Source organism: Chiloscyllium punctatum, chromosome 36 (assembly GCF_047496795.1).
Source record: "Chiloscyllium punctatum isolate Juve2018m chromosome 36, sChiPun1.3, whole genome shotgun sequence".
NCBI classification, from domain to species: Eukaryota; Metazoa; Chordata; class Chondrichthyes; order Orectolobiformes; family Hemiscylliidae; genus Chiloscyllium; species Chiloscyllium punctatum.
In genome coordinates this window covers 28669149-28695482 of record NC_092774.1, presented here as the reverse complement: position 1 = coordinate 28695482, position 26334 = coordinate 28669149, and the positions used below count along the sequence as shown (strand labels likewise).

Below are 26334 nucleotides of genomic sequence, written 5' to 3'. Positions count from 1 at the left end.
CTGCAAATGCAAATGCACCCCATGGTCTTATCTATGTGTGCATGCATGAGAGTGAGTGAGTGTGTGCATACACAAGAGTCTATCTGAGAGAGTGTGTGTTTGTGTGTGTGCATGCTTGGTAAAGTGAGAGTGTGCAGGAGTATAAGTCTGTGAGAGGATGTGTGTGTAGGTGAGAGTGTGAGTGGGTACATGTGTGTGCATCTGAGAGAGCGTGTATATCTGAGAGAGTGCCTGCGTGAGTATGTGAGAATGTATGGCTGTGTGTGAGAGACAGAGAGACAGAATGTGTACAGTGTAGTGGGGTCACCTGTAATGTAACATGAACCCAAGGTCCTGGTGGAGGCCATCCTCATGGGTTCCAAACTTGGCTATCAGTCTCTGCTCAGCCACGAGAAATGATTAAGCAGTTACACAATAGACACGGGAGGGGGCAGGGTGAGACTTGTCTTTTGATTTACAAAAGGTGGAAGGCTCTGGATGATGTGATCGAGGGCAAACACAACTTGGAGGACCTTCGGCTCAGAGAGGTGGAGCTGGAAGCCAGGTTGCTGACACGCTGGGAGGGCAAGGCAGAAAGTTAATCAGATGCTTTGTATTCCGGGAGATGGTCTTTCCCTCTGGACAGAGCCTTCTGATGGGATCAGTGGACAGGGTCAGGAGGGTGTGAGCCTGGGTCAGGCAGGTAAAGGGGATCTGAGAGAAGGCTGAAGGGGAGAGGAGCTAACTGTGGGGTGGTGGGAGTAAGAACAACGTTAGGGAGGGGGAGCTAAGGGACAGAATAGTGACGGCGATTGCCTCCGTTCTCTGCAGTTGGCAGCAGAAGCACAGATGGCATCAGAATCTGATGCCAGGTTTCAAGACCGCTGTGCTCTGGGCTGGAGAAGTGGGAAAGGGCGGTGCAATGGGTGTGTTCCAACAATGTCAGCAGGACACAGCCTCTGCTGAGGCTACATGAGAAGTTAAAAGCTGCAAAGACAAAGCAGAACCTCAAAGCACTGGGTGGGATGGTGGCTCAGTGGTTAGCAATGCTGCTTAATAACGCTCGGAGCCTGGGTTTGATTCCACCCTTGGGTGAGTGTCTGTGTGAAGTTTGGCATGTTCTCCCCCTTGTGTCTGTGTTGGTTACCTCTGGGTGTTCTGGCTTCCTCCCACAGTCCAAAGATCTGCACTCTCGGGTGGATCAGCTGTGCTAAAGTGTGCAGGTGAGCTTGCATCTGGGATGACCATGTTAGTTTTGGTTCCTTCATTTGTAAATCCCAGAACTTTTTTAAACTTACATTCTCAAGATAGCTTTTAACTATAGTTGTCATCTCAGCTCAGATAATGTATTGAAGGTGAGACATTAAAGTCTGTCTGTGTCCCAATGTTAGGTCAGACTGATTCTATTTCTAAAGTGGGAGCTACAGAATTTTACATGGATTTATGCAGTTTTTGAGTAATTCGGAATAAATGGACTTCTGCAAGGAAGTGTACAAACAACTGACCAGGAACACGATAGGCAACTACCAGCTGATCTGACCAAAGAGCACAACCGTGAACTGACAGCATTCATCAAGACTTCTGATTCAATCCTTCCAGAAGCTCAGCATCCATGGGCTAGTTGAATCCGTGGATGTGTCAGTACTCTACACCAGCATTCCTCATGACGATGGCATCACGGTAACAGCTTCAGTACTCAATACCAACAACTGCCAATCTCTGAGCACTGTCCTACAACTCATCCGCTTCATTTTCAACCACAACATTTTCACCTTTGGCAACCAGTTCTTCATCCAGACACATAGAACAGCCATGGGGACCAAATTTTCACCCCTGTATGCCAACATTTTCAAGCAGGGGTTCGAACAAGGCTTCTTTTCTGCACAGGACCTCCAACCAACACTATACACCAGATATATTGATGACATTTCTTCCTCTGGACCCATGGTGAGGAGTCACTGAAACAACGATACTGTGATATTAACAAGTTTCATCCCAACATCACACTCGCCACACTCTTTAGTATCTGTCTCATTTTTGAACACATGCGGCTCTATCAAGGATGGGTATCTCAGCACTTCTCTGTACCACAAACCCACGGATAACCTGACAGTGCTACACTTCTCTAGTGAAACATATTAAAACAGCCACCCCCTCTGGACAAGCCCTTCGCATACATAGGATCTGTTCAGGTGAGGAGGAACGTGACAGACACTTGGAATTACACAAGCATGCTCTCATTAGAATGGGATACAATGTTCAACTCATCAACTGCCACTTCCAATGTGTCACAGCAAGAAACTGGAATGACTTCCTTTGGGAGACAGACACGAGCTGCAACCAAAATGGTACCATTTGTTGTCCAGTACTTCTCAGGAGCCGAAACACTACGCCATGTTCTTCACAGCCTGCAACACATTATTGATGAGAATGAGCACCTCGCCAAGACCTTCCCCACGCCTCCACTTCTCGCCTTCAAACAACCGCCAAACTTTAAACAGATAATTGTTCTCAGAAAACTGCCTAGTCTTCAGGACAAGATGATACAGCTCTGTTACGGCAGATGATGAAAGACGTATCAGAGTGTTGACACAATTACCACCATTACACGTGGGGACACCACCCACCATGAGTGCAGCAGGCACTCATGTGACTCAGCCAACATTGTTTTATCTCATACGCTGCAGGCAATGATGCCCTGAGTCTTGGTATATTGGCGAAACCGAGCAGAGGCTACAGCAACAGATGAATGGACACTGCACAACAATCACCAGCCAGGAGTGTTCCCTCCCAGTCGGGGAACACGACAGCGGTCCGGGACATTCAGCCTTGGACCTTCGGATGACCATCGTTCAAGGTAGACTTCAGGATAGGCAACAACGGAAAGTGACTGGGCAGAGGCTGATAGCCAAGTTCAATACCCATGGAGATGGCCTCAACCAGGACCTTGTGTTCATGTCACACTACAGGTGATCCCACTATGCTATACATTCTCTCTCTCTCTCTGTCTCTCTCTCTCTCACACACACACACAAGCATGCATTCACACAAATACGTGCTCCTCCAAACCAACACACTCACACAGACTCTCTCTCATACACATGCGCTCTCTCAAATGCTCTCTCTCTCTCACACACCCTCTCACAAACTTATACCCCATTACACACTCACACACACATGATCACTCGCTTTCTCCTGCACACACTTACACACATAAAGGTTTGTGGTTGAATTTGTACTTGCAGAATCGCATTTTATTTTGCTCAAAAACTCAGACACGTAAGATTCTGTAATACCACGATAGAAATAGAATCCGTCTGACCTAACATTGGGACACAGACAGACTTTAACTTAACACCTTCAATGCATTATCTGATTGAGATGACACCTATTGTTAAAAGGTATTTTGAGAACGTAACTTTTGAAAAGTTCTGGAATTTTCATGTGAAGGAATCAAAACTAACATGGTCATTCTAAAAGATGGTAGAGGTCAGCTAAAGTTGTTTGATATTCCATTCCATGACACTGCAATCCTGTTGCTATAAAGTCTATGTGTTATGATTCTGCTCCACAACCAACCGATGAAGAAGCAGCGCTTCGAAAACTAGTGATTCCAAATAAACCTGTTGGGCAACAACGTGGCATTGTGTGATTTTTACCTTTGAAAATCTGTCAGTAATGCCAACATTTCCATACTGCGCATGCTACTGGGTGTCAGTAACGCACTGCGCATGTGTCACGGTGTCAGCAAAGCACTACGCATGCTCACGCAACAAGGGGAAACACTCCGTGACCTTGTTTTGATGGACCAATGAGAAGCTCTGGAGGACCGGATGGAGAGTGGTCCTCCTGCCAATCACAGCAAACCCATCGTTTGGATGCGGAAGTAGGACCATGAACTTCTGAAATTGCTGCTGCTGCTCCTCTCTCTCTGAATGAAGATTGAGCTTCACGCCAGACTGCAACTTCCTTCCTCTGTCCAACATCTGTGAGAACAACACACTCTTTTCTCAACCCCGTTTCTATTCTGGGGTTGAACTGTTGACTTGCAGGAACTGAAGGGAAACGGAGTGATTCCAGGGAGAGGACAGACTCTTGGAAAGTTAGTTAAGGTATTTTTTCAATGGCAAATACAGGAGAATTGACATTTCAGGCTCGAGCCTTTCATCAGTAATGATGTGTGGACGAACAAAGGGGCCTCTGCGTCCTTCTAATCTAGTCAGTGCAAGTTGTCAGACTAGTGAAGCAAGTAGTGAGCAAGGCAAGTGGTATATTAGCAAGAGGAATTGAGTTCAGAAGTGGGGACGCCTTCCTGCAGTTTGGGCGTAATTGAATATATCCAAGGTTGAGTTCATCTGATTTTTGAACAACAAAGAAGTGATGGTTATGGGGGAGGCAAGACCAATACAGATCAGTTATAGAAACAGACCCTTCACTCCAACTAGTCCATGCTGACTATGTTCTCAAACTAAACTGGACCCACCTGCCTGTGTTTAACCTATATCCCTTTGAACCTTATATATTGGAGTCCTAGAGATGTACAGCACTGAAACAGACCCTTCGGTCCAATTTGTCCATGCCTACCAGTTATCCTAATCTAGTCTATTTGCCAGCCCTGGGCCCATATCCCTCGAACCCCTTCTATTATAGACCAATCCAAATGCCTTTTAAATTCTGTAATTATACCAGTCTCCACCATTTCCTCTGGCTGGTCATTTCATACATGCACTACTGTGTGAAAAGGCTTCCCTTAGATCTCTTTTATGTCTCTCCCAGTTTGCCCAAAACCTTTAGTTCTGCACTCCCCCACCCCAGGAGAAGACTTTGTCTATTTACTCTATCCATGCCTCTCATGATTTTATAAACCTCAGCCTCAGCCTCCGACGCTCCAGGGAAAACAGCCCCAGCCTATTCAGCCTTTCCCGAGAGCTAATTTTTTCAAATCTGGCAACATGCTGGTAAATCTTTTCTGAACCCTTTCAAGTTTCACACCGTCCTTCTGATGGGCAGGAGACCAGAGTTGCACGCAATATTCCAAATGTGGCCTCACCAATGTCCTGTAGAGCTGCAACATCACCTACCTCCCAACTCCTTTACTCAGTGCTGTAACCGATAAAGGAAAGCATACCAAATGCTGCCTTCACTATCCTATCTACCTGGGACTCTACCTTCAAGGAACTATGAACCTGCACTCCAAGGTCTCTTTGTTCAGCAACACTCTCCAGGACCTTACCATAAAGTGTATACGTCCTGCTTTGATTTGCTTTTCCAAAATCCAGCACTTCACACTTATTTAAATTAAACTTCATCATTCATGTACTAATCCAAATGTCTTTTAAATGTTCTAACTGTATCTGCATCCACCCCTTTGTCTGGAAATTCATTCCACACGCAAACCACTCTCGGGGAGGGGGGGGCTGGGAATGGCGACGGCGACCGTCATGTCCTTTTAAAATCTTTCTCCTCTCTCTCTTTCAAAATTTGCTCCATAGTCTTGAACCCTCAGCCCAGAGAAAGGATTTTGGCCGTTCACCTCATCTATACCCCTCACGATTTTATAATCCTCCTCTGCTCCAGTGGAAAAAATTCCAGCTTATTAACCTGAATGTAGGTATATTCATGGCAGGTCAGGCAGCATCCGAGGAGCTGCCTGACCTGCTGTGCTTTTCCAGCACCACTCTAATCTAGACTCTGGTTCCAGCATCTGAAGTCCTTGTTTTTACCTTTTACGTCGGTATACTCATATCTACTTATGATCTGTTCAATGCTGGCGCAAGCTCGACAGGCTCAATGGCCTATTCCTGCCCCCAGTTTGAACACTCCTAGTTCAGGACAGCAAGAGACCATAAACCACAGGAGCAGAAATTAGGCCTCTCAGCCCATCAGGGCTGCTCCACTATTACGTTCTGGCTGATAAGTTTCTCAATCCCATTCTCCCACTTTCTCCCTGTAACCCTCGATCCCCTTGATATTCAAGAACCTATCTATCTCCATCTTAAATCTACTCAGTGACCTGGCCTCCACAGCCTTCTGTAGCAATGAATTCCACATATTCACCACTCACCGGCTGAAAATGTTTCGTCTTATCTTTGTTCTAAAAGACATTCCTTTTACTCTGATGCTGTGCCCTCAGGTCCTAGACTCTCCGACCAATAGGAACATCTTCCCCATGTACACTCTGTCCAGTCCATTCAGAATTCTGTCTGTTTCAATTAGATCTCACCCCTCCCCGAGTGTGGGCCTGTTAATCAGCATCAACCACACCCTTCAGGATGAGTTACAGCAGGAATTAGGTTCAGCAAAGTCAGAATGGAGGAAGTGTGTGTGGGATGGAGATTATCAGCTTTTGGGGGATGAGAGAGGAAACGAAGTTCAATATAAATTAGAATTGATCGGATGGGCTGATGGGCCAAGGAGTGGCAAAATGAGTTTAATTTAGATAGATGTGAGGTGTTACATTTTGTGAAGCAAATCAGGGCGCGACTTACATAGTTAATGGGGAGTGTTGCTAAACAAAGTGTCCTTGCAGGTTCATAATTCCTTGAAAGTGGAATTGCAGAGAGACAGGATTGTGAAAAACGCATTTGGTACACTTTCCTTTATTGATCAGAGCATTGAGTACAGGGGTTGGGAGGTCATGTTAGGCCACTTTTGGAAAACTGTGTGCAATTCCAGTTGCCCTCCTCTGGAAGAATGTTGTGAAACTTAAAAGGGTTCAGAAAAGATTTACAAAGATGTAGGCAGAGTTGGAGGGTTTGAGCGATAGGAAAATGCTGAATACGCCAGGGATAATTTCCCTGGAGCATTGGAGGCTGATGGGTGACCTTACAAAAGTTTATAAGGGGTATAGATAGGTTGGATAGCCAAAATCTTTTCCCCATGGTAGGCGACTCCAAACCTAGAGGGCATAGGTTTCACCGTGAAAGGGGAAAGATTTAAAATGGACCTGAGGGGCAACTTTTTCACACAGAGGGTTGTGCATGTTTGGAATGAGCTGCCAGAGGAAGTGGTGGAGGCTGCTACAATTACAACATTTAAAAGGCATCTGGATGGGTAAATGAATAAGAAGGATTTAGAGGGATACAGGCCAAATGCTGGCAAATGGGATTAGATGAGTTTAGGATATCTGGTCGGCATGGATGAGTTGGACCGAAGGCTGTGTTTCTGTGCTGTATGACTTTAATCATCTTGCGTGAAAGCAGAAGTGTTGTGAAGACTGGACTTTCAGAGTAGCTTTCAAAGATGTTTTGCCTTTACTGGAAGCAGAAGAAGTGACAATGAAGTATTTCATTGGTGAGACAGCAACTGAGTATGTGAGTACATCTCGGATTTTGGTGGAAAGTGGGAATTCATTGCACTGTGGGGGTGAAGTGCTTTAAGGCTTCCCAGCAGGAAGGACAGTGTGCTGATTGGGGTGCCCAGTGAAGGGTGAGGTGGATTTTTGAGTTAAACTGCTCATTTCGGCCAGCCTCCAACATTGTATTTCCAATGCTGTCCATCAGAAGGAGCTGTGTGTACCTGGTATTGTTAGAAGCCTTACGGTTTTCAGTACTGCAGGAATGGCATTGTTTCATCGGCATTGTTTCATCAGCATTGTAAAGGTGACTGGCAGCAGAGGGAGGTGTGGGCTGTGTTCACTAGAAACGATTAAGTATTTAGATAACATACAAATGAGAGGGCAGGGTGGGATTTGTCTTTCGATTTGCAGTAGGTGGGAGATTCCGGGAGCTGTGATCTGAGCTGTGAACTGCGGTAAATCATAGAAGCCCTACAGTGTGGAAGCAGGCTATTCAGCCCATCAAGTCCATTCTGACCCCTCCGAAGAGCATCCTGCTCATACACCCCTCCCACCCTCACCCCTTAGGGAATCAGGGGTTCGGGATAATGCAAGTAAGAAGAGCTGAGATGATGGATAGATCAAATGGCCTACTACTGCTTCTATTACTACGAAACTATAACCCTGCATTTCCCATTGGCTAACCCACCTAACCTGTACATCCCTGGCCACTATGGGCAATTTAGCATGGCCAATCCAAATCAAGGCAGGTGAGCAATGTAGTGATGTGGAAATTGAACGTCAGAGAACAATAGAAAGGAACAACGAGAATAAACGTACCAGCAATTAAAACTGGATTCAAAAGATTACAAACAATAAAACTAAAAGGTCAGTATCTGAATGTGTGCTTGTTATGAAGGGGTAGAGGTACTGTACCTTTAAGAGAGTTAAAAAAGCGAGCAGAACAAAGTGTTCTAAACAAGATGAGATTGTATTATTTGGTCAACACAAATAGAGCAACTGGGATGCTATGAGGCACAAACTAATTCAAATTTGGCCAATCATTTTAAATTTTGCACCAAAATACCAAAGTCCAATCAAGTTTGAAATAAGTATTTTGATAATATTAACACCAATAAAATGATCCGATATTTTGGACTATAAAACCAGGCACTTTTGTGAGTTTTAACACTCTGTGTTGGACATGAAGAGTAAAGTTGTTAATTTTTACTTTAAATATTTACCTGTAAGATAGTTCTTTGCCTCTCAAACTTTTACATATTACTGCATGGGGTGAATCATTTCTATGTTGATGGTCTAATTTAGCAGTGGGGGTTACCCCGTGTCGTAACAGTGCTGCAACGTAACAAAAGTGAATGAATTGACTACACACATTGAAGAGAATGATTTTGATCTGGGACTCCTTACAGAGACATGGCTTCAGGATGACAAGGATTGGATCCTAAATATTGAGGGGAGATGTGGCATTCAAGTCAAATGGGAAGCTAGGTAAAGGTAGAGGGTTAACACTGCTAATCAAAGCACTGATCACAGGGTAGTCTGGTGTCAGATTGGATTTCAGGTCCTGGTTTCTTTGTCCTCTATTGATCTCCCTGTTCCCAAACAGTTGTTGTCTGTTCTCAGCTCTGCTTCATTTCTGCTGAAGCTTTAACCTCCTTTGACACCTTCCGGAACAATAAATCATTCAGGCAATCAAAGTCCAACGCACAATCTCCCAGCCTGTAAACCATCCAGACACAGAGTATCATACCAGAAAATATAACAAAAAAGGTGAAAAGTTAGAATTAAATAGGTGCTTGTGTCTGTTCATTGGCAAGTAAACGAGAAATAGGGGTCTGCCAAGAATCTTATAGTGCCCTAATTGAAGAATTGTCTCTCCCTTATATCTAAGTATTAGTACTCAGCTATGATTTATAATAATATTTACATCAACAGAAATAAAGCATCTGTTATGCAATAGACATCGAGATATACAGTATGGAAGTAGACTTTTTCTCTCTCTCATGTGCACGCGCGCACGCACACCAACAGAGGTCTATGGGGTGAATTTGTATTTGCAGATAAATTCCATTTTGCTCAAAAAATGCACAATCTGTAGGCAGACAATACATGGAATATTTTATAAATTCCACTTTGGAAATAGAACCAGTCTGACTCAAAAACTGGGATACAGACAGACTCTGGCCTCACACCTTTAATGAATTGTCTGAGCTGAGTTGTCATCTTTTCTTATAAAACCTTAAGTTATCTCGAGGAGGTGTCTTATAAGAAGTTCTGGGATTTACATATTAATGACACCAGCAACTCATTCTAAAAGATGAAAGACTTTACAATCCAGGTTTCTTCAATGTATCATTTCAGTGGCACGACTCTGTAATGTTTTGCTGTAAATTCAGTGTCTTATGATCTTATACTCCACAACCACCTGATGAAGGAGCAGCGCTCTGAAAGCTAGTGCTTCCAAATAAACCTGTTGGACTGGCGTCATGTGATTTTTATCTTTGCCCAGGTTAGGGTGGATTGGCCCTGCTAAATTACCCATAGTGCTCAGGGTTTTGCAGGTGTGGGAGAATTGTTAGAAGCGATTTGATTCCACCTTCTCGTGACTGTCTGTGTGAACTTTGGTATGTTCTCCCCCTTCTGTCTGCGGGGGTTACCTCTGGGTGCTCCAGTTTCCTCCGACAGTCCAAGGATCTGCAGTTTCGGATGGATCGGCTGTGCTAAAGTGTCCAGGGATGTGCAGGTTAGAGTGGGTTAGCCATGGGGAACTGCAGAGCTGTAGAGTAAGTTGATGAGTCTGGGTGGGATGCTGTGTGGAAGGTCAGTGTGAATTTGATAAGTGAAATTGCCTGTAGGGATTATATAATTCTCCTGCTTTAGCCATATGTGGATTGAGAAATGACAGCTGTGGGAGGAGTAGGTTCCAGTTCATGGGACACTGCCCCAGTCCTGGGGAAGGTGGGAATTGTGCTGTCTCTCTCCCCACCCACTGCCCCCATCCATTCTCTCTCGCCCCACAACTCTCTGCCCCCCATTTTCTCTCTCTCGCCCTCATTGTCTTCCTCCACCCTTTGACCCCTGAGTCTTTCCTTTCCGCCCCCACCACCCTCTGTTCCCCCCAGTCTCTCAATGGTCCCCACACTCTGTCACCCGATCCATTCTGTATCTCTTCCAACTCCCACTAAACTTTCTCATGCCTCGAGCTCTCTTTGATCGCTGTATCAAGCTCATCTCAGAAGAGAGAGAGAGAGAATGGTTGGTGATGACACTGCCTGGGAGATCGGGGTGCACGAGAAATGGCTGATCTTTCAAGTTGAGAATAGCTAAAATAATATATTCAGAAACAGCATTAAAGTTTGAACGCATGTTCAATTTTATATTAAGACAAAGCTGCAGCCATCTTTCTCAAACTTGCTTTGAACTATGTACAGTTGAGGACAGGCTGTTCGGGGTGAATGAGGCTTTTGCCCGAAATGTCAATTTTCCCGAAATGTCAATTTTCCTGCTCCTTGGATGTTGCCTGACCTGCTGTGCTTTTGACTCTAATCTTCAGCATCTGCAGTACTCACTTTTGCCTGTTAGGGGCGAATGGCTGATTCCTAGTCTTGAAAGATTGGTTCTGTTATAAGGTGTAGAGGTGTATTCTCCCTTCAAGAGAGTTGAAAAGTGAGCAGAACCACCTGATATAGCACCAAACGTTCTGAACAAGGTAACAATTTAACATTTGGTCGAACAGCTCAGTAGCTGGGTTGTCTGGAGACAGAAACATACTCAATTGTGGCCAATTGATTTAAGTCTTGCCCCAAAATACTGAATTCCAATCAAGTTTGAATTTAGTATTTTGCGAATATTGGTTAGCACTGCTGCCTCACACCACCAGGTTCGATTCCAGCCTTGGGTGACTGTCTGTGTGGAGTTTGCACATTCTCCCCGTGTCTGCTTGGGTTTTCTCGGGGTTCTCCAGTTTCCTCCCACAGTCCAAAGTTGTGCAGGTCAGGTGAAGTGGCTATGCTATATTGCCCATAGTGTTATGTGCATTCGTCAGAGGGAAATGGGTCTGGGTGGGTTACTGTTCGGAGGGTCGGTGTGGACTGGTTGGGCCGAAGGGCCTGGTTCCGCACTGTAGGGAATTTAATCTAATCTAATATTAACACCAATGAAATGATTTGATGCTTTGGTGTACAAAATCAAAAAATAAAGTTGAACAGTTACAGGAGAACTGCCAAATGACCAACAAATGTAGGCTGCTAGTAAGAACTCTGAGAGGTACCTGTCCAGAGGAGTCTGCACAGAGAAAAAACATCGACACCGACCTGGAGAGCAAATCTACAGAGGAAGATACAAAGAGAAGATTTAACAGCTGGCTGGTTTTGAAGTTTGAATCTTTCGGCAAATCTTAATCAGGGGTTTTTATTGGACTGGTATCATACAGGGGAAGGTAGAAGATAGGTTAGAGAAAGGAGTTGTAAATAGTTGTTAATTAATTATTCTCCGTTGGACTTTAATAAATAAAGTTGTTAATTTTTACTTTAAATACTGACCTTTGGGAATAGTTTCTTGGTTCTTGAATTTTCACAGATTACTGCATGGATTAAACCTTCTCCATGTTACTGGTTTAAATTAGGTGGGGAGGTTGCACCCAGTGTTTTAACATTTGGGGGCTTTCGTCTGAGATTTGAACTGGTTTAGACAGATTTGAATAGATTTGGCAGTATGAAAAATCCTGGCAGATTTAAACACTTGCAAGTTAGTGTCCTAGATCATTAAATAAAACATTTAAATAGTGACTTTTAGAAACAGTTCCTTACCTCTTTAATTAACACATTACCACATGGGGTAAATCTTTTTTAGGTTTAAATTAGTGGGGGGTGCAGTCCATGTCATAACAATTCTGACTATGTAGAAATAGAGTAGTGGAGCATGGAAACAAACTGTTTGTTCCGTGCCAATTGGATATCCTAAATTAATCTAGACCCATCTGCCAGCTCTTGGCCCCTATCCCTCCAAACCTTCCTGTTCATATACCCATCCAGATGCCTTTTGAATATTGTAATTGTACCAGCCTCCACCACTTCCTCTGGGAGCTCATTCAATCCACGCACCACCCGCTCCGTGAAATAGTTGCCCCTTTAGGTCCCTTTTAAGCCTTTCCCCCCTCACCCTAATATAAATCAATTGCTGCTTTTTCTGAACAGGCTCAGTGGCTGGCACTGCTGCCTTATAGCGCTCGGGACCCGGGTTTGATCTCAGTCTCTGGCAACTGTCTGAGTGGAGTTTGCACCTTCTCTGCGTGGGTTTCCTCTGGGTGCTCCGGTTTCTTCCCACAATCCAAAGATGTGCAGGTTTGGAGAGGGCACTTCTTGAGGGGAATTAACTTTCACACTTTTTTTCTACTCCTTAGATCCCTTTTAAATCTTTCCCCTCTCGCCTTCAACCTATGCCCTCCAGTTTGGGAGTCCCATACCCTGAGGAAAAGATGAGTTGTCAAATAAAATGCAAAAGGAATAAAATGTCGAGTCGCAGGATAAATATAAAATGTGGCTCCAGCCTTTCTTGTCTCCGATTGTCATTTGGGCACAAAACCTGTCAGTAACACCAGCAACTTCACAGAGCGTCTTGCGCATGCTCCTCGGTGACAACACACACTGCGCATGTTCGCCGGTGTCAGCAAAACCTGTGCATGCTCCTGGTTGTCCGCGAGAACTGCGCGTGATCTTCTTTTGTTGGACCAATAGGAAGCACTGGAGGACCGGAAGGAGCGGACTCCTCCTGCTAATCAGAGACACCCTATTGTCTCTCTCTCTCACAATCTCAATTTATGGAGGGGACAGATTCTGGAAAAGTTGGGCCAGGTCTGTGTCTCAGTTGGCAAACTCATGGAAAATGCAGTACCACGATGTGAAGTGATAGCATTCCCTGTTGGGGGGTAAACAGCAGAAAGGAGATGCATTGTTTAAATGGTGATATATTGAGATGTGGAGAAAGTGAGGACTGCAAATGTTGGAGATCAGAGTGAAAAAGTGTGGTGCTCGAAAAGCACTGCAGATGAGGCAGCATCCGAGGAGCCGGAGAGTCCGCGTTACAGGTACGAGCCCTTCATCAGGAATGTTTATAAAGGGGCCTCAGCGTCCTTCCATACCAGTCAATGCCAGTTGTTACAGGTGCAGCAAGCAATGAGCAAAGCAGGTGTTATATAAGCAAGAGGAATTGAGTCCAGAAGTGGGGATGTCTTCCTGCAGTTATGGGATCATTGAATATATTCAAGGCTGAGTTCATCTGATTTTGGACCAACAAAGAATTGGATGTTTATGGGGGAAGGCAAGAAAATGGTTTTCAGACCATTGCAGAAGTTACTGAGTCAAACAGCACAGAAACAGTCCCTTCAGTCCAACTACTCCATGCTATGTTCTCAAATTAATCTAATCCCACCTGCCAGTGTTTGGCCTATATCCCTCTGTCACAAAGCTGGTCCTTTTACTAAAAGCTGGTCCTTCTTCTCAAGGATGCTGTGTCCTTGGTTTTTTTTTCAGAGGGGTGGTAAAAAGACCCGGGCTCTGAAGCGACTGGTTTAGTACAGAGATGAAAAACGGTATTGGGAGGCATTTTTGGTTATATGTGAACAGATGAGACTTGAGGCCAAAGCTTTTATGTTTTAGAAATGACCTGTACAATGAAAGGGGAGTGGTCAGTCCTGAAAGCTGGAGTCTCGTTTGGGTGAGTTAAGCAGTGGTCTATGTGGAGAAAGGCTGCTAACACTGTCTCCTTCTGCCCTTCTAGCTTCAACTGTAAGCCTCTGTTTCAGTTTTACTTTGTTTAAGGGGTTTGCTTTTTTTTGGTACTGTTGTGTACCAGCATTGCGAAGAGTATTAAGAGTTTCTCCACAGCTTGTACTGTACTTAATAAAGTTTGGTTGTTCACAGAAGTTGGCGTATTGCAGTGTAAGAAGCTCAAGCAAAAGAACTTAACAAAGGAACCTAAGGGATAAGTCTTTCATGCAGAAAGTGGCGTGTTTAAGGAAAGAGCTGTCAGAGGAAGTGGTGGGTGCTGATACAATTATGACATTAAAAGGCATCTGGATGGGTATACGATTAGGAAGGGTTTAGACGATGTGGGCCAAATGCTGGCAAATCGGCCGAGATTAGGTTAGGTTATCTAGTTGGCACGGATGAATTAGACTAAAGGGTCTGTTTCTGTGCCTAATATCTCTATCACTCTGGCTTGCCACTAACATTTGCCACATCTATATGTACAGTTTCTCTCTGGTGTCAGTGTCAATGCCTTGATATCTCACTCTTAACCGGACTGGCAGTGATGACTTTTGTAATCTTTTCTTACAGACTATCTGAAGACAGAAGTTTCAAAGTCAACAGAAAAAGGGCTTATGTTCAAAATGTTGATTCTCCGGCTTCTCTGATGCTGCTTGCTGTGCTGCACTTTTCCAGCGACGCAGTTTTTGACTGACTCTCCAGCGTCTCCAGTCCTCCCTTTCACGTCAGTGTCTGACAGTTACTCAGTCCATCAGGACCACAACAATTTTCAACTATGATTCTGTGATAAGGAGCAAAGCTTTCTTTTTGGTTCCTGTTTGAGTACGGGGGCACTGGTTGAAAGACCCTACTGTTGCAGTGCACTGAGTGTGGAGCCTGAAACAACTCTACTGCCTGGAAAGAAGAATTCATGGCGGGGTTGTACACGTGTGTGTGCAGCTGAAGCTTCGGCCATGGAGAAACCCGAGGAAACACAACCTGTTGAGAAACCATGGAAGTGTGGCGACTGTGGGAAGGGCTTCCGTGTCCCATCTGTCCTGGCGGCTCATCAGTGCAATCACACTGGGAAGAGGCCGTTCTCCAGCCCCGAGCGGGTAAAGGGCTTTACCTGCTCTTGTGTCCTGCTGGCCCACCAGCATATACACACTGGTGAGAGGACGTCTTACTGCTCCATGTGCGGGAAAGGGTTCACTTGGGTGGACAACCTCCAGACCCACCAGCAATTCCACACAGGGGAGAGGCTCTTCAGTTGCCACGAGTGCGGGAAAGCCTTCAGCAATTCGTCCGACCTGCTGAAGCACCGGCGAGTCCACACGAGGGAGAGGCCATTCAGCTGCCCCGAATGTGGGAAGGCGTTCAGCAATTCCTCCGACCTGCTGAAGCACCGGCGAGTCCACACGGGGGAGAGGCCCTTCAGCTGCCCAGAGTGTGGGAAGGCCTTCAGCAATTCCTCCAACCTGCTGGCCCATCAGCAGGTCCACACGGGGGAGAGGCCCTTCAGCTGCCCAGAGTGTGGGAAGGCCTTTAGCAATTTCTCTGACCTGCTGAGACACCGGCGAATCCACACGGGGGAGAGGCCATTCGCCTGCCCTGAGTGTGGTAAGGCCTTCAGCAATTCCTCTGATCTGTTGTCCCACCGGCGGGTTCACACCAGGGAAAGGCCATTCAGCTGCCCCGAGTGTGGGAAGGGGTTCACCCACTCCTCCAAACTGCTGGCCCACCAATGGGTCCACACCGGGGAGAAGCCGTTTGCCTGCCCCGACTGCGGGCGGAGGTTCACATTGTTCTGCAACTTGCGGAGGCACCAGCGGGGGCACCAGTGCATCCAACAATCAGATTCCACCAGTGACACTGCAGTGGGTTACCCCCAGGGCTGAACCTCCTGCCCATTCTGACAGTGGGTGTAGTGGGGTTTTTTTGTTTTGTGCTGGACTCACCATTTCCCTTCCCCCACCCCCCCACCCCCCCCCCCCTGCCCTGCAAACCCACCCATGTGGCTCAGGGGTGGCATGGTGACTCAGTAGTTAGTACCACTGCCTCACGATGGTGACCTGGTTTCAATTCCACCCTTGGGATGACAGTCTGTGTGTAGCTTTCACGATGCCCCCCCCACATCTGTATGGGTTACCTCTGAGTGCTCCGGTTTCCTTCCCTGGTTTAAAGGTGTGCAGGTTAGTTTGGATTGGCCCATCAAAATTGTTCCATAGTGTTCAGGGATGTGTAGGTGTGGTGCATTAGTTGGGGTAAATGTAGAGGAATAGGGATAAGGGAATGGGTCTGGCTGGGTTACTCTGCGAGGGCTAGTGTGAACTTGTTGGGCCAAAGGACCTGTTTCCATACTGTAGGGAATCTAATCTTAAAAAAAAGATTTCCTCCAAGCGATATTGATAAAATATGCCGAGTTGGACAAAGTATCCCATCAAGTTTGAGACAAACCCAGGGTTGAAGAAGTCGGAAGTCACATGACACCATGTTACAGTGCAACAAGTTTATTTGAAATCACAAGCTTTAGGAGCATTGCTCTTTCATGAGTGCTGCTCCTTCATCACTTCATCTGGTGCCATGTGACTTCTGACCTTGTCCTCCCCAATTCAAAACCAACACCACTGCATCAGAGTTGACGAATGAGATTGGATTTTATTCGGCCTGATTTCGTGAGATGTTCATTTGGAAACTCAAAACTGTCGGACTGACAGAGACGCGAATAATAGAGTCCCACAGCAGGAGACAGGCCCTTCGGTCCAACATTGTCCATACTGACCAAACTGTCCATCAACACTAAGCCCATTTCCCTGCACTTGGCCCATTTCCTTCCATACCTTTCCTATCCATGTATTTGTCCAAATGCCTTTTAAATGTTGTTAATGTACCCACCTCAACCACTTCCGCTGGCATCTTATTCCATATGTCTACCACCGTCTGCATAAATAAAGTTACCCCTCACGTTCCCTTTTATTCTTTTTCCTCTAACCTTAAACTGATGCCCTCTAGCCCTCACATCCCCAACCCTGGGGTAAAAGTCTGAGTGCATTCACCCTCTCACGATCTCTTCACTTCTCTAAGGGCCTCTCTCAGTCTCTAATGCTCTAAATAAAAATATCTTGGCTTGTCCAACCTCTCCCTTTTACACAGAACCTTGAGTCCTGGCAACATCCTTGTATATGTCTTCAGCCCTCTTCCAAGTTTAATAACATTGTTGTTATAGACACTGCCCTGTCTACATATTTTGTTGGAGAAAGAGGACCAAATATTATCCAAACTGGATAATCTGGCTGATGGGACAGGAAACTACTTCCTTTCTTGAGACAAGTCTCCTGGAGAGAACTGGCTGGCTGACTGATCTACTGACCCTCACAGTGCCCCACTGCCCTCAGTTATCTGGAGGGAGTCCACACATTTGCCTAAGGTGGTGCTTTTGAAACCTTTATCATTTTTGGGATGGATCCCCATTCATTCCGTGCTATGGAGTCATGCAGCCTGGAAACAGACCCTTCAGACCAACCAGTCCATGATCCCCAACTAAACTAGTGCCACCCATCTGCTCCTGGCCTGTATCCAGTTTGTCAATAGTTTTGTTCATTTGTTCACCATGAGAGTTGGATAAATAAATTGCTGATTGTTGATTTTAAAGTGTTGGGGATTTATTCTTATCACTAGAGCAGGTTACACCACTTTTCATGCTAATTTTACAGATTATTGGGCGACACGCTCCTCTGGGTGTTTCTATTTGAGAAAGGTGGTGCTGTCAGCCTTCGCTTTATAAGAGTATTGACGTGATGTACTGCTGAATGCAATGGAGTCAACATGAATCCCAGCCTCTCACTGTGGTTGTTGGTGAATCGCCTTAATTTGGCTCTTAACTCAGAAACTGCACACAATTAACTGCTGAAACAATGATTTACACTTTATTGTATGTAACAACAAAAATAAAACTCCTCAAGTAACCAAGTTCAACCTCACTCACAACTTGGCTATCTCCCAATTGATGGCAGAATTTAACTGAGTTTCCACCAACAGTTTATGTTTCTGGAAGTGTTCAGAGATTCAATGCAGCATTCTTCTTCCAAGTACTGCTGCCACATCATTCAGGAGTTGAATTCTGGTGGAGATTCCTCACTTTCAAATCGGTGATGTGATGCTTCTTTAGGTTCTAACACCACCTCCCCACACTTCTGGAGATATCTGGTCTGTAGCTTACCTTCTTATCCTCGAGGTTTTGTGGTTTGTTTGATACAGCCTTTCCTGCAAAAAACCCTTTTACGTCAGGACCTTCCTTCCACAGACAAACTTAATTGTCCTTTTGTCATGAGGTTATTAAACACTTAGCTCATCTGTCCCAGGAAACAGTTTGTTGTTTTGCGTCCTTCTTCCCAGGGATGGTTAACTAGCAGAAATTAGGCCATTCAGTCTGCTCCACTATTCAATCATTGCGGATACGTTCCTCAACCCAATTCTCCCCGTAACCATTGATACTTAAGAATGATTAAGTCAGCTCCACCATTCAATGAGCTGAATGGCCTAATTTCTGCCTCGGAGATCTTCTGATGTAGCAGTTTCTCAGTGGCCCTTTTGTTTCTTGGTCCAGAAAGAGTTCCTGCTGACTCAGGGAGTTTGGAAAGTTCTGCAGTTTAAAGGACCACAGCACATTCCCCTCTGCCTCCTCTTGCGATAGTGGCAATTCCCAAGATCCCTTGGTATCCCTGAAAACAATCGAGGTGTCTGGAAATCTCTGCTGCTACTCTGGAACAGAAGGATTATGGGGAGAAAATTCAGAAATCTGATGTGCAAAGAGACTATGGAGTTCTACTCCAGGATTCTCTCAAGGTAAACTTGCAGGTTGAGTCATTGGTTAGGAAGGCAAATGCAATGAAGGCATTTATTTTGATCAGACTTGAATATAAAAGCAGGAATGTACTTCTGAGGCTCTGTAAGTCTCCGGTCAGGCCACAATTGGAGTACTGTATGTAGATTTGGGCCCCATATCTCAGGAAGGATGTACTGGCCCTGGAACGTGTTCAGAGGTGGTTCAAAAGAATGGTCCAGGAATGAAAAATTTAACATAAGAACATTAGAGGACTCTAGGTTTAAACTTCATGGAGTTCAGAAGGATTGGGGGTGGGGTGGGATCTAATTGAAACCTACAGAATAATGAACGGTGTGGATGTTGGGAAGATGTTTCCATTGGTAGGACAAACTAGAACCTGAGGGCTCAGCTTTCCTGTCAAGGGAAGACCCTTTAGAACAGAGGGGAGAGAAACTTCTTCAGCCAGAGTATGGTGAATCTATGAAATTCACTGCCACAGAAAGTTGCGGAGGCCAAGTTACTGAGTATACTTAAGACTGAAATAGCTAGGCTCTTGAGTATCAAGGGGATCAAGGAGTTCGGGGAGAATGGGGTTGAGAAACGTATCAGCCATGATTGAATGGTGAAGTAGACTCAATGGGCTGAATGGCCTAATTTCTGCTCCTATGGTCTTATGGTATGCTGATGTGGGAGGGGGGAAAAGAGATGAAGAGAGAAAGACAGTTAAGGTGAAGCTCGATAGAGATGAAGGAAATATAAGAATTGTATAATAAATGGCAGAACACATAGGAGCACTGGCATAGAGGGGTCTGGGCATATAGATCCGTGGAAGTGGTAATGCAGGTGGGCACGGTGGTCAAGAAGGTACACAGCACGCTTCCTTGAGTGTAAGAGTTACATTACAGCTGTTTATTCTGGCCACATTCGGAATATTGTGTGCAGTTCTGGTCACTGTGCTACTGGAAGGATGTGGGTGCTCTGGCTGAGGATACAGACAAGGTTCACCAGGACATTGCCCAGTCTGGAGGGCTCTCGTTACGAGCAGAGGAGGCATAAACCTGGATTGTTTTCTTTGGAAAAACAGAGGCTGAAAAGAGACCTCGACAAAATGATGAGAGACACAGATTGGCTGGACAGGGGTGGCAGGGTAGCTCAGCGGTTCGCACTGACACCTCACAGTGCCAGGGACCTGCGTTCGATTTTAGTGTCAGGCAACTAGCTGTGTGGAGTTGGCAGATTATCCCTGCACCCCACCTCCAGTGTCTGCGTGGGCTTCCTCTGGCTGCTCCGGCTTCCTCCTACAATCCAAACATGTATAGGTTAGGGTGGATTAGCGATGCTATGTTACCCATAGTGTCCAGGGAGAGGCAGGTTAAGTTGGATTGTCTGTGTGTAAATTGCCCCATTGTTCAGGGATGTGTAAGTTCGGTGCATTAGTCAGGAGTAAATGTAGCTAATGGGGTAAGGGAACGGGTCTCTATGTGTTAATCTTTAGAGGGCCGGTATTGACTTGTTGGGCTGAATGGACTGTTTCCACGCTGGAGGGATTCTGTGATAGTCAGAGGTGTTTTTTTCCCCTCCAAAGTGGAAAGGTCAACTAAAAGAGGGCACAGGTTCAAGGTGAGCAGGGGACTGTTTGGGGGAGAGATGGTGGGGGTGGGGAATCACACAGAGGGGTGGTGGGGGTTCCTGGAACGCACTGCCAGTGCAGGTAGTGGAAGCAGGCACCTTAACAATGTTTAAGGTGTATCTTGATAAACACATGAACGGGAGGTGAACAGAGGAACAGAAACCACACATGGGCAATAAATAGCAGGTCTAAGTAAGGATTAAGAATTAGCACAGGCTTGAGGGTGTGTGTGTGCCGAAACCAAGTGAGACGGGCCTGAGACTGTGCTGTATTGTATTGATACAGCTTTCCCCCACTATTTGAAAGTAAAGTGTTCCTTTCATAAGCCGAAATGGCCTAAATCGAAGAAGCAATTACCATGAATTAATTTGTATTATGCCTTTCTTTGTAAAAGCGACAATCCTCTTCAGATTTCTTTCGGTTTGTGGGAGCAGGTATTAATGTAGGTCTTTTGTAAAAGTGAAGTAGCGTAAAGCGAACTTTGAAAAAGTGGGGGATACCTTTATGCTGATGGAGGGAAGATGGGGGGCAATGAAGAGGGGTGGATGGAGGCTCAGGTGGAGAATAAACACAGAGACCAATTGAGCAGCTTGGCCTGGCCCTGTGCTGGAGACTCAATGGGACAGAGACAAATGTATCTATTTCAGGTATACCTGCAGAATGCTCCATCCAGGATAAAAAATGTCCTTCATCTGCTTCAGCATACAGGGCAGATGAGCAGTTTCTCCCCGGTGTGGACCAAGAGGTGATGCGACTGAGTGAAGCCTTTCCTGTGCTGAATGCAGGTGAATGGCCGCTGCCCGGTGTATAAATGCTGATGAATATCGGGCAGGCGAGGAAGGGAAACCGTTCCTACATTCCCCGCATTTTCATGATTTCTCCATGGTGCAGGTGTCCTCGTATTTCTCCAGGTTCAACAATCAGTTGAAACTCGCTCACTCTTACACCATGTGTGTGGTGTTACTGGTGAACCTGCTGATAATTGGAGGACTCTCATTCAGTCTGTAAAGCATGTTCCAGTCACTGCTCTGGTGTGTGGGTGTGTGAGACTTTGAGTTTCCAGTCACACTGACGCTTAAAACCTAACAAAGCAGGCAGACCTTCTCCCCTTTGTTTTCAAGGCCATCAATATCCAAGTCCTGGTGAATCAATCGACTGTCAGACTTCGATGTGATGTTTGGTCTGAGATTTCTGCCTCCAAATTCTTCTCTTGTAATATTCCTGTGGAAAGAGATTGCAAAGGTCATCTCTGTCAGTCCACAATAGAAAGTCAAAACACACAATTCTAGTTTCTGTGGAACATTCTTTCCTCTCTTAATACCCAAGATCTTTGTGCTGATCTATATGTAAATGAATACAGCAGGGTAATGTGGTGGATTGCATACTCCATGAAGAGTTCACTCAAGTTGCTGAATGAACATCTATCGTGCGGTATTGACGTTCTTACTGAAGATATACAATATTCTGCAGTACAATATTATGAGCCCAGAAACAACTGCAAATCAGGATTTTAGAGCCATAAACATTCCATCAAATACGTAACATATACCCCAGACTTATCTGTCTTATATTAACGCACTGTTGTCTTACATTTCCAGAAGACTCAGATTTAAGTTTTAAGTGTGACTTTTTGTAAAAGAAGCTGTCTTTTGGACTTCATCCATGCCATACTGACTCTATTACTGGAAAGACATCCATACAACCAGGATTCATGGATCGTGAGGCTTATCTTTACCCTCTTATAATTTTCTGTTGCATAAATGTTTCGACGAATGCCAACGCTTTTCACCAGTCATAGAGTCAGAGACATAAAGCACAGACACAGATCCTTCAATCTAACTTGTCCACGCCGACCAGATATCCAAAATTAGTCTAGTTCCATTTGCCATCACTTGGTCCATATCCCTCTAAACCCTTCCTATTCATATACCCATCCAGATGCCTTCACCACTTCCTCTGGCAGCTCATTCCATACACTCATCACCCTCTGCAAAAAAAGGTTGACTGCAAGGTCCCTTTTAAATTTTTCCCCTCTCGCCCTAAACATATGCCCTCTAATTCTGCACTCCCCCTATCCCAGGGAAAAGACCTTGTCTATGCACCTCATCCACACCCAAGTTTTTATAAACCTCTTTAAAAAACACACACTCAACCTGCGATGCTCTAGGGAAAACAGCCCCATCTTATTCAGCCTCTCCTTGTGGTTCAAACCCTCCTACCCTGGCAATAGCCTTGTGAATCTTTTCTGAATCCTTTCAAGTTTCACAACATCCTTCTGATAGGAGGGAAGACCAGAATTGCACACAATATTCCAGAAGAAGCCGACTGAAGCTGACTTTTGCAGAGTCTGCTCCCTGCTTGGATTCATATTTCTGCCTCCAGTTGCTGCAAGTGAACAGTGCTTCCCCCCTTCTCTCTCCCTCCCAGGATAAGGAATGGAAAGGGGGAGACATTGCTTCACTCCCAGATTTTGCCCAGCATAGCCCCCTATTGTCTGAATGCACAAGTTGGACCATGAGCTTCTGAAGCTACTGCTGCTCCTCTCTCTCTGAATGAAGATTGAGCTTCACCCCAGACTGCAATTTCCTTCCTCTGTCCAAACATTTGTGAGCACAGCACATCTTTGTTGAAGTAAGGCATCTTTCCTGAATGTTACAATTAAAGGGGTGTCTTCCCCCTGATATTCAAAGGGATGGTCAGTCAGAGAAGGACCATGCCTTGTGTTGTGTGACATGTGTGACAGTTGCAACAGGATGTCCCAACTCCTATGCTCAATTCAAAGTTTGTGAGAAGATTTGTAGCTCGGGTGCTCATTGTTGTGGTTCTGTTCGCCGAGCTGGGAATTTGTGTTCCAGACGTTTCATCCCCTGTCTAGGTGACATCCTCAGTGCTTGGGAGCCTCCTGTGAAGTGCTTCTGTATTGTTTCCTCCGGCATTTATAGTGGTTTGTCTCTGCCGCTTCCGGTCGTCAGTTCCAACTGTCCGCTGCAGTGGCCATATTGGGTCCAGGTCAATGTGTTTGTTGATAGAATCTGTGGATGAGTGCCATGACAGAGAACAGCCAGGGAATTCCTAGAAGTATGGCCTCTAGGCATTTTTCCAGCACCACATTTTTCAACTCTGGATCTGGGACAAGGTGTGTGGTGTGGGGGTGGGTGGAGGGGAGGGGAAATAAGGAAACTGGTGAAATCTACATTGATCCTATGCAGTTAGTGCGTCCCAAGGCAGAAGACGAAGTGTTCTTCCTACAAGTGTCAGGTAGCTAGAGCTTGGAGGGGGAGGCAGCAGAATACTTGCATGTCCTTGATGGATTGGGAGGGGGAGTTAAAGCGTTCAACCACAAGGCGGTGGGGTCGTTTAGTTTTGGCGTCCCACAGCTGTTCCCTGAAATGTTCTGCAAATTGGTGTCCAGTCTCCCCAATGTGGCAGAGACCACATTGAGAGCAATGGACGTATATATAAATCTTATAAACAAATTGTACAAATTGTATAAACAAATTTGTTAAATTAAACAAATTTAACTTTAATTAAGTTAAAGAAAATTTTAGTTAAATTGGGTGACTACATGAAACGGTTTGTTAGTCAGACTCAAGTCATCATCCTCAAATGAGACAATGCCATTAATATCAGTGAACTGCTTTTTTGTTAGAACCACAAGTTCTTGATTTATTTTCACAACTTACTGATATTCACATCTGCACATTTAATGTCAAACTCTGACAGCAGAAATGACATGACACCATTAATTTTTTCTTACAATAATCTAACAAACAAATTAATAACACAGTGAATACCAAGTCTCATTAATATGAAATTAAATTTGACCAAATAAAATGTAAAATAACAAATGGGGGAAGGGCAGAATGCAAGAAATGCAGCATCATAGAAGGTGCTCCTCCAGGGAATGTATTTTACCAACTCCAACTGCTAAATATAAACAAACTGTGGGATATAGGTAAATTAATATTACTTCTGCATTTCTGCAATTTCATTTTACAAAGTAAAATGAACTCACACCAGTGTGTAATTGTTTTAGCCACGAGCTGAGTCAACAAGATTGGAAACGATGTGGAGGAAATATATAATTGTTTTTGTATTAGCTAAAACTGTATGTCAGAAGATAGACATTACGGACAAATAGATAAGATGTTGTGAGGGGATGAAGTTAAGCTAGATATGCCTGTACAAACAGTAGGTATAAACATCTGATTAGATTAGATTAGATTACTTACAGTGTGGAAACACTGCTTCCCACTTTTACAAAAACACAGGAACAAACCCCAATTAAAAGGGTCATAGGGATCAGAACAGCCTCGGGAAAGGCACAGATGAAGGGGGTAGATAATGATGAAGAAAGAATATGCCTAACAATGATCTACAGCAGGATGAGGTCAAACAGCCTTGTGAGGCCAGGAATAAGCATTTTGTCACAGACAAGGCCGGATAAGGCAAGAGATAAACAGGGGTAACGGGGCCGGTCTTAGGGAAGTGGACGATGTAAGCAGGGAAGGAGCGATGTAAAACAAAAGACATCAAATCATATAAATATTATGTATGAATTGAACTTGGTGTGTGTATGTCCTCTGCCTTATAGGCACTGGACATCTCACCCACTTGCAAGTGTAAACTAAAGGACACTGCTGATTCAGATTTTGTCTCGGACTGAAATTATTGAGGTGTGTGAGCTTTGTTTCTCACACAAACACTCTGACATGATCCTCCGGTTTTAAAATAAACCATAGCCCCATACAGTAGGCACCATTTAAATAAGTTAATAGATACAAGCCTTGAGCAAATCCAGCCTCCAGCCGGACCCCCCGCTTCTTGGAGCTCGGACCTTCCTCCAGCTCCGGGGGGTTGTTGAGCTCCTGGGCTCCGGCCGCCGCCGAAGAAGCCGCGGGCGCCGGCTCTCTCTCCTCCACCGCCGACATTTTTAATTTGTTTTCTCGTTCACCCGGTAACCGTCACCTCCCCCTTCCCGGGCCCCGGAAATTATACAAAAATAAACAATAAACCCCACCGGGGACTGTCTCCTTTTCTTCACAACTTTTGTTTGAAAAGTTCCAGCTTTAATTTGAAATGTATTTTTAAGGTATTTTCTGAGGTAAACGATGCCTGTCTGCCCCCCTCCCTCCGTCAGAAACCGCCCGCTGAGTCGATGAGAAAACCGCAGCCTCGCGCCGCCATCTTTGTTTTTCTTCTTCTTTCCGTCTCCTCCTTCTGTGACGCGTGTCATCCACAATCCCTCCAATCAGAGCGCACCTTACTCTACCTGACCAATGGCGGCCGGCTTTGCATTTAAAAAGGAAGCTACAACCCTGAATGTCGCTGTCCGATTCGTCCGCACCGACCGCAACCTTTGGGATTGGTGGAGAGGTTCACAGGCCCTCACTGTCCCCGCCCCTTTACTACAATGGTCTCGAGGGGTTCAGGAGGAAAGTGTTCTCACTCATTCATTCAACAGGAGATGGGCTCAATTTACTGTAATGGGCTGTGGGGGTACAGTGGTCATGTCTCATGTTGAGGGGGAAGGTGTTTCCTCTCATTTAACAGAAGAGGACCTATTTACTACAGAGTTTTTTTGTGATGCAGCTGTAGTCTCCCATAGAGCCCTGAGGCTCAGGTTTAAATCCCACTGCTCCAGTATGTGTAATAACATACTCAATTTTTTTCAGTCCTAAGTCACACAACTATAGTCCAACACGGTAAAAACAATGACTGCAGATGCTGAAAATCAAATACTGGATTAGTGGTGCTGGAAGAGCACAGCAGTTCAGGCAGCATCCAACGAGCAGCGAAATCAACGTTTCGGGCAAAAGCCCTTCATCAGGAATGTATTGTTTCCATAGTATAGTCC

At 45.2% G+C, this 26334-nt stretch overlaps 1 protein-coding gene and 1 long non-coding RNA gene across 4 annotated transcripts; one reads left to right on the top strand and one right to left on the bottom strand.

Annotated features, from left to right (window-relative positions):
- Positions 1–3689: 3689 nt before the first annotated feature.
- On the top strand, positions 3690–17673 carry LOC140460304 (uncharacterized). 2 transcript variants are annotated; one of them, XM_072554773.1, is made up of 2 exons: positions 3690–3967; positions 14614–17673. In XM_072554773.1, exon 2 carries the CDS (start codon positions 14997–14999, stop codon positions 15918–15920), a length of 924 nt encoding a protein of 307 aa, XP_072410874.1. In that variant the 5' UTR covers positions 3690–3967; positions 14614–14996; the 3' UTR covers positions 15921–17673. The 2 variants fall into 2 exon arrangements, with proteins under 2 accessions (XP_072410874.1, XP_072410873.1); XM_072554772.1 differs by lacking the exon at positions 3690–3967 and adding an exon at positions 13017–13361.
- Positions 17674–17926: 253 nt separating this feature from the next.
- LOC140460309 (uncharacterized) lies at positions 17927–25722 on the bottom strand. Of its 2 annotated transcripts, XR_011953976.1 has the most exons (3): positions 25264–25722; positions 21131–21698; positions 17927–18783 (listed from the first exon to the last, which is right to left on the bottom strand). It is a non-coding gene; the product is annotated as an uncharacterized lncRNA (long non-coding RNA). The 2 variants fall into 2 exon arrangements; XR_011953975.1 differs by lacking the exon at positions 25264–25722 and having other exon boundaries at positions 21131–23935.
- Positions 25723–26334: the final 612 nt, after the last annotated feature.

What these genes read in the sequence shown, in the direction of transcription:
- LOC140460304 (XM_072554773.1), top strand. Translation starts at nt 14,997, where the DNA reads ATGGAGAAACCCGAGGAAACACAACCTGTTGAGAAACCATGGAAGTGT.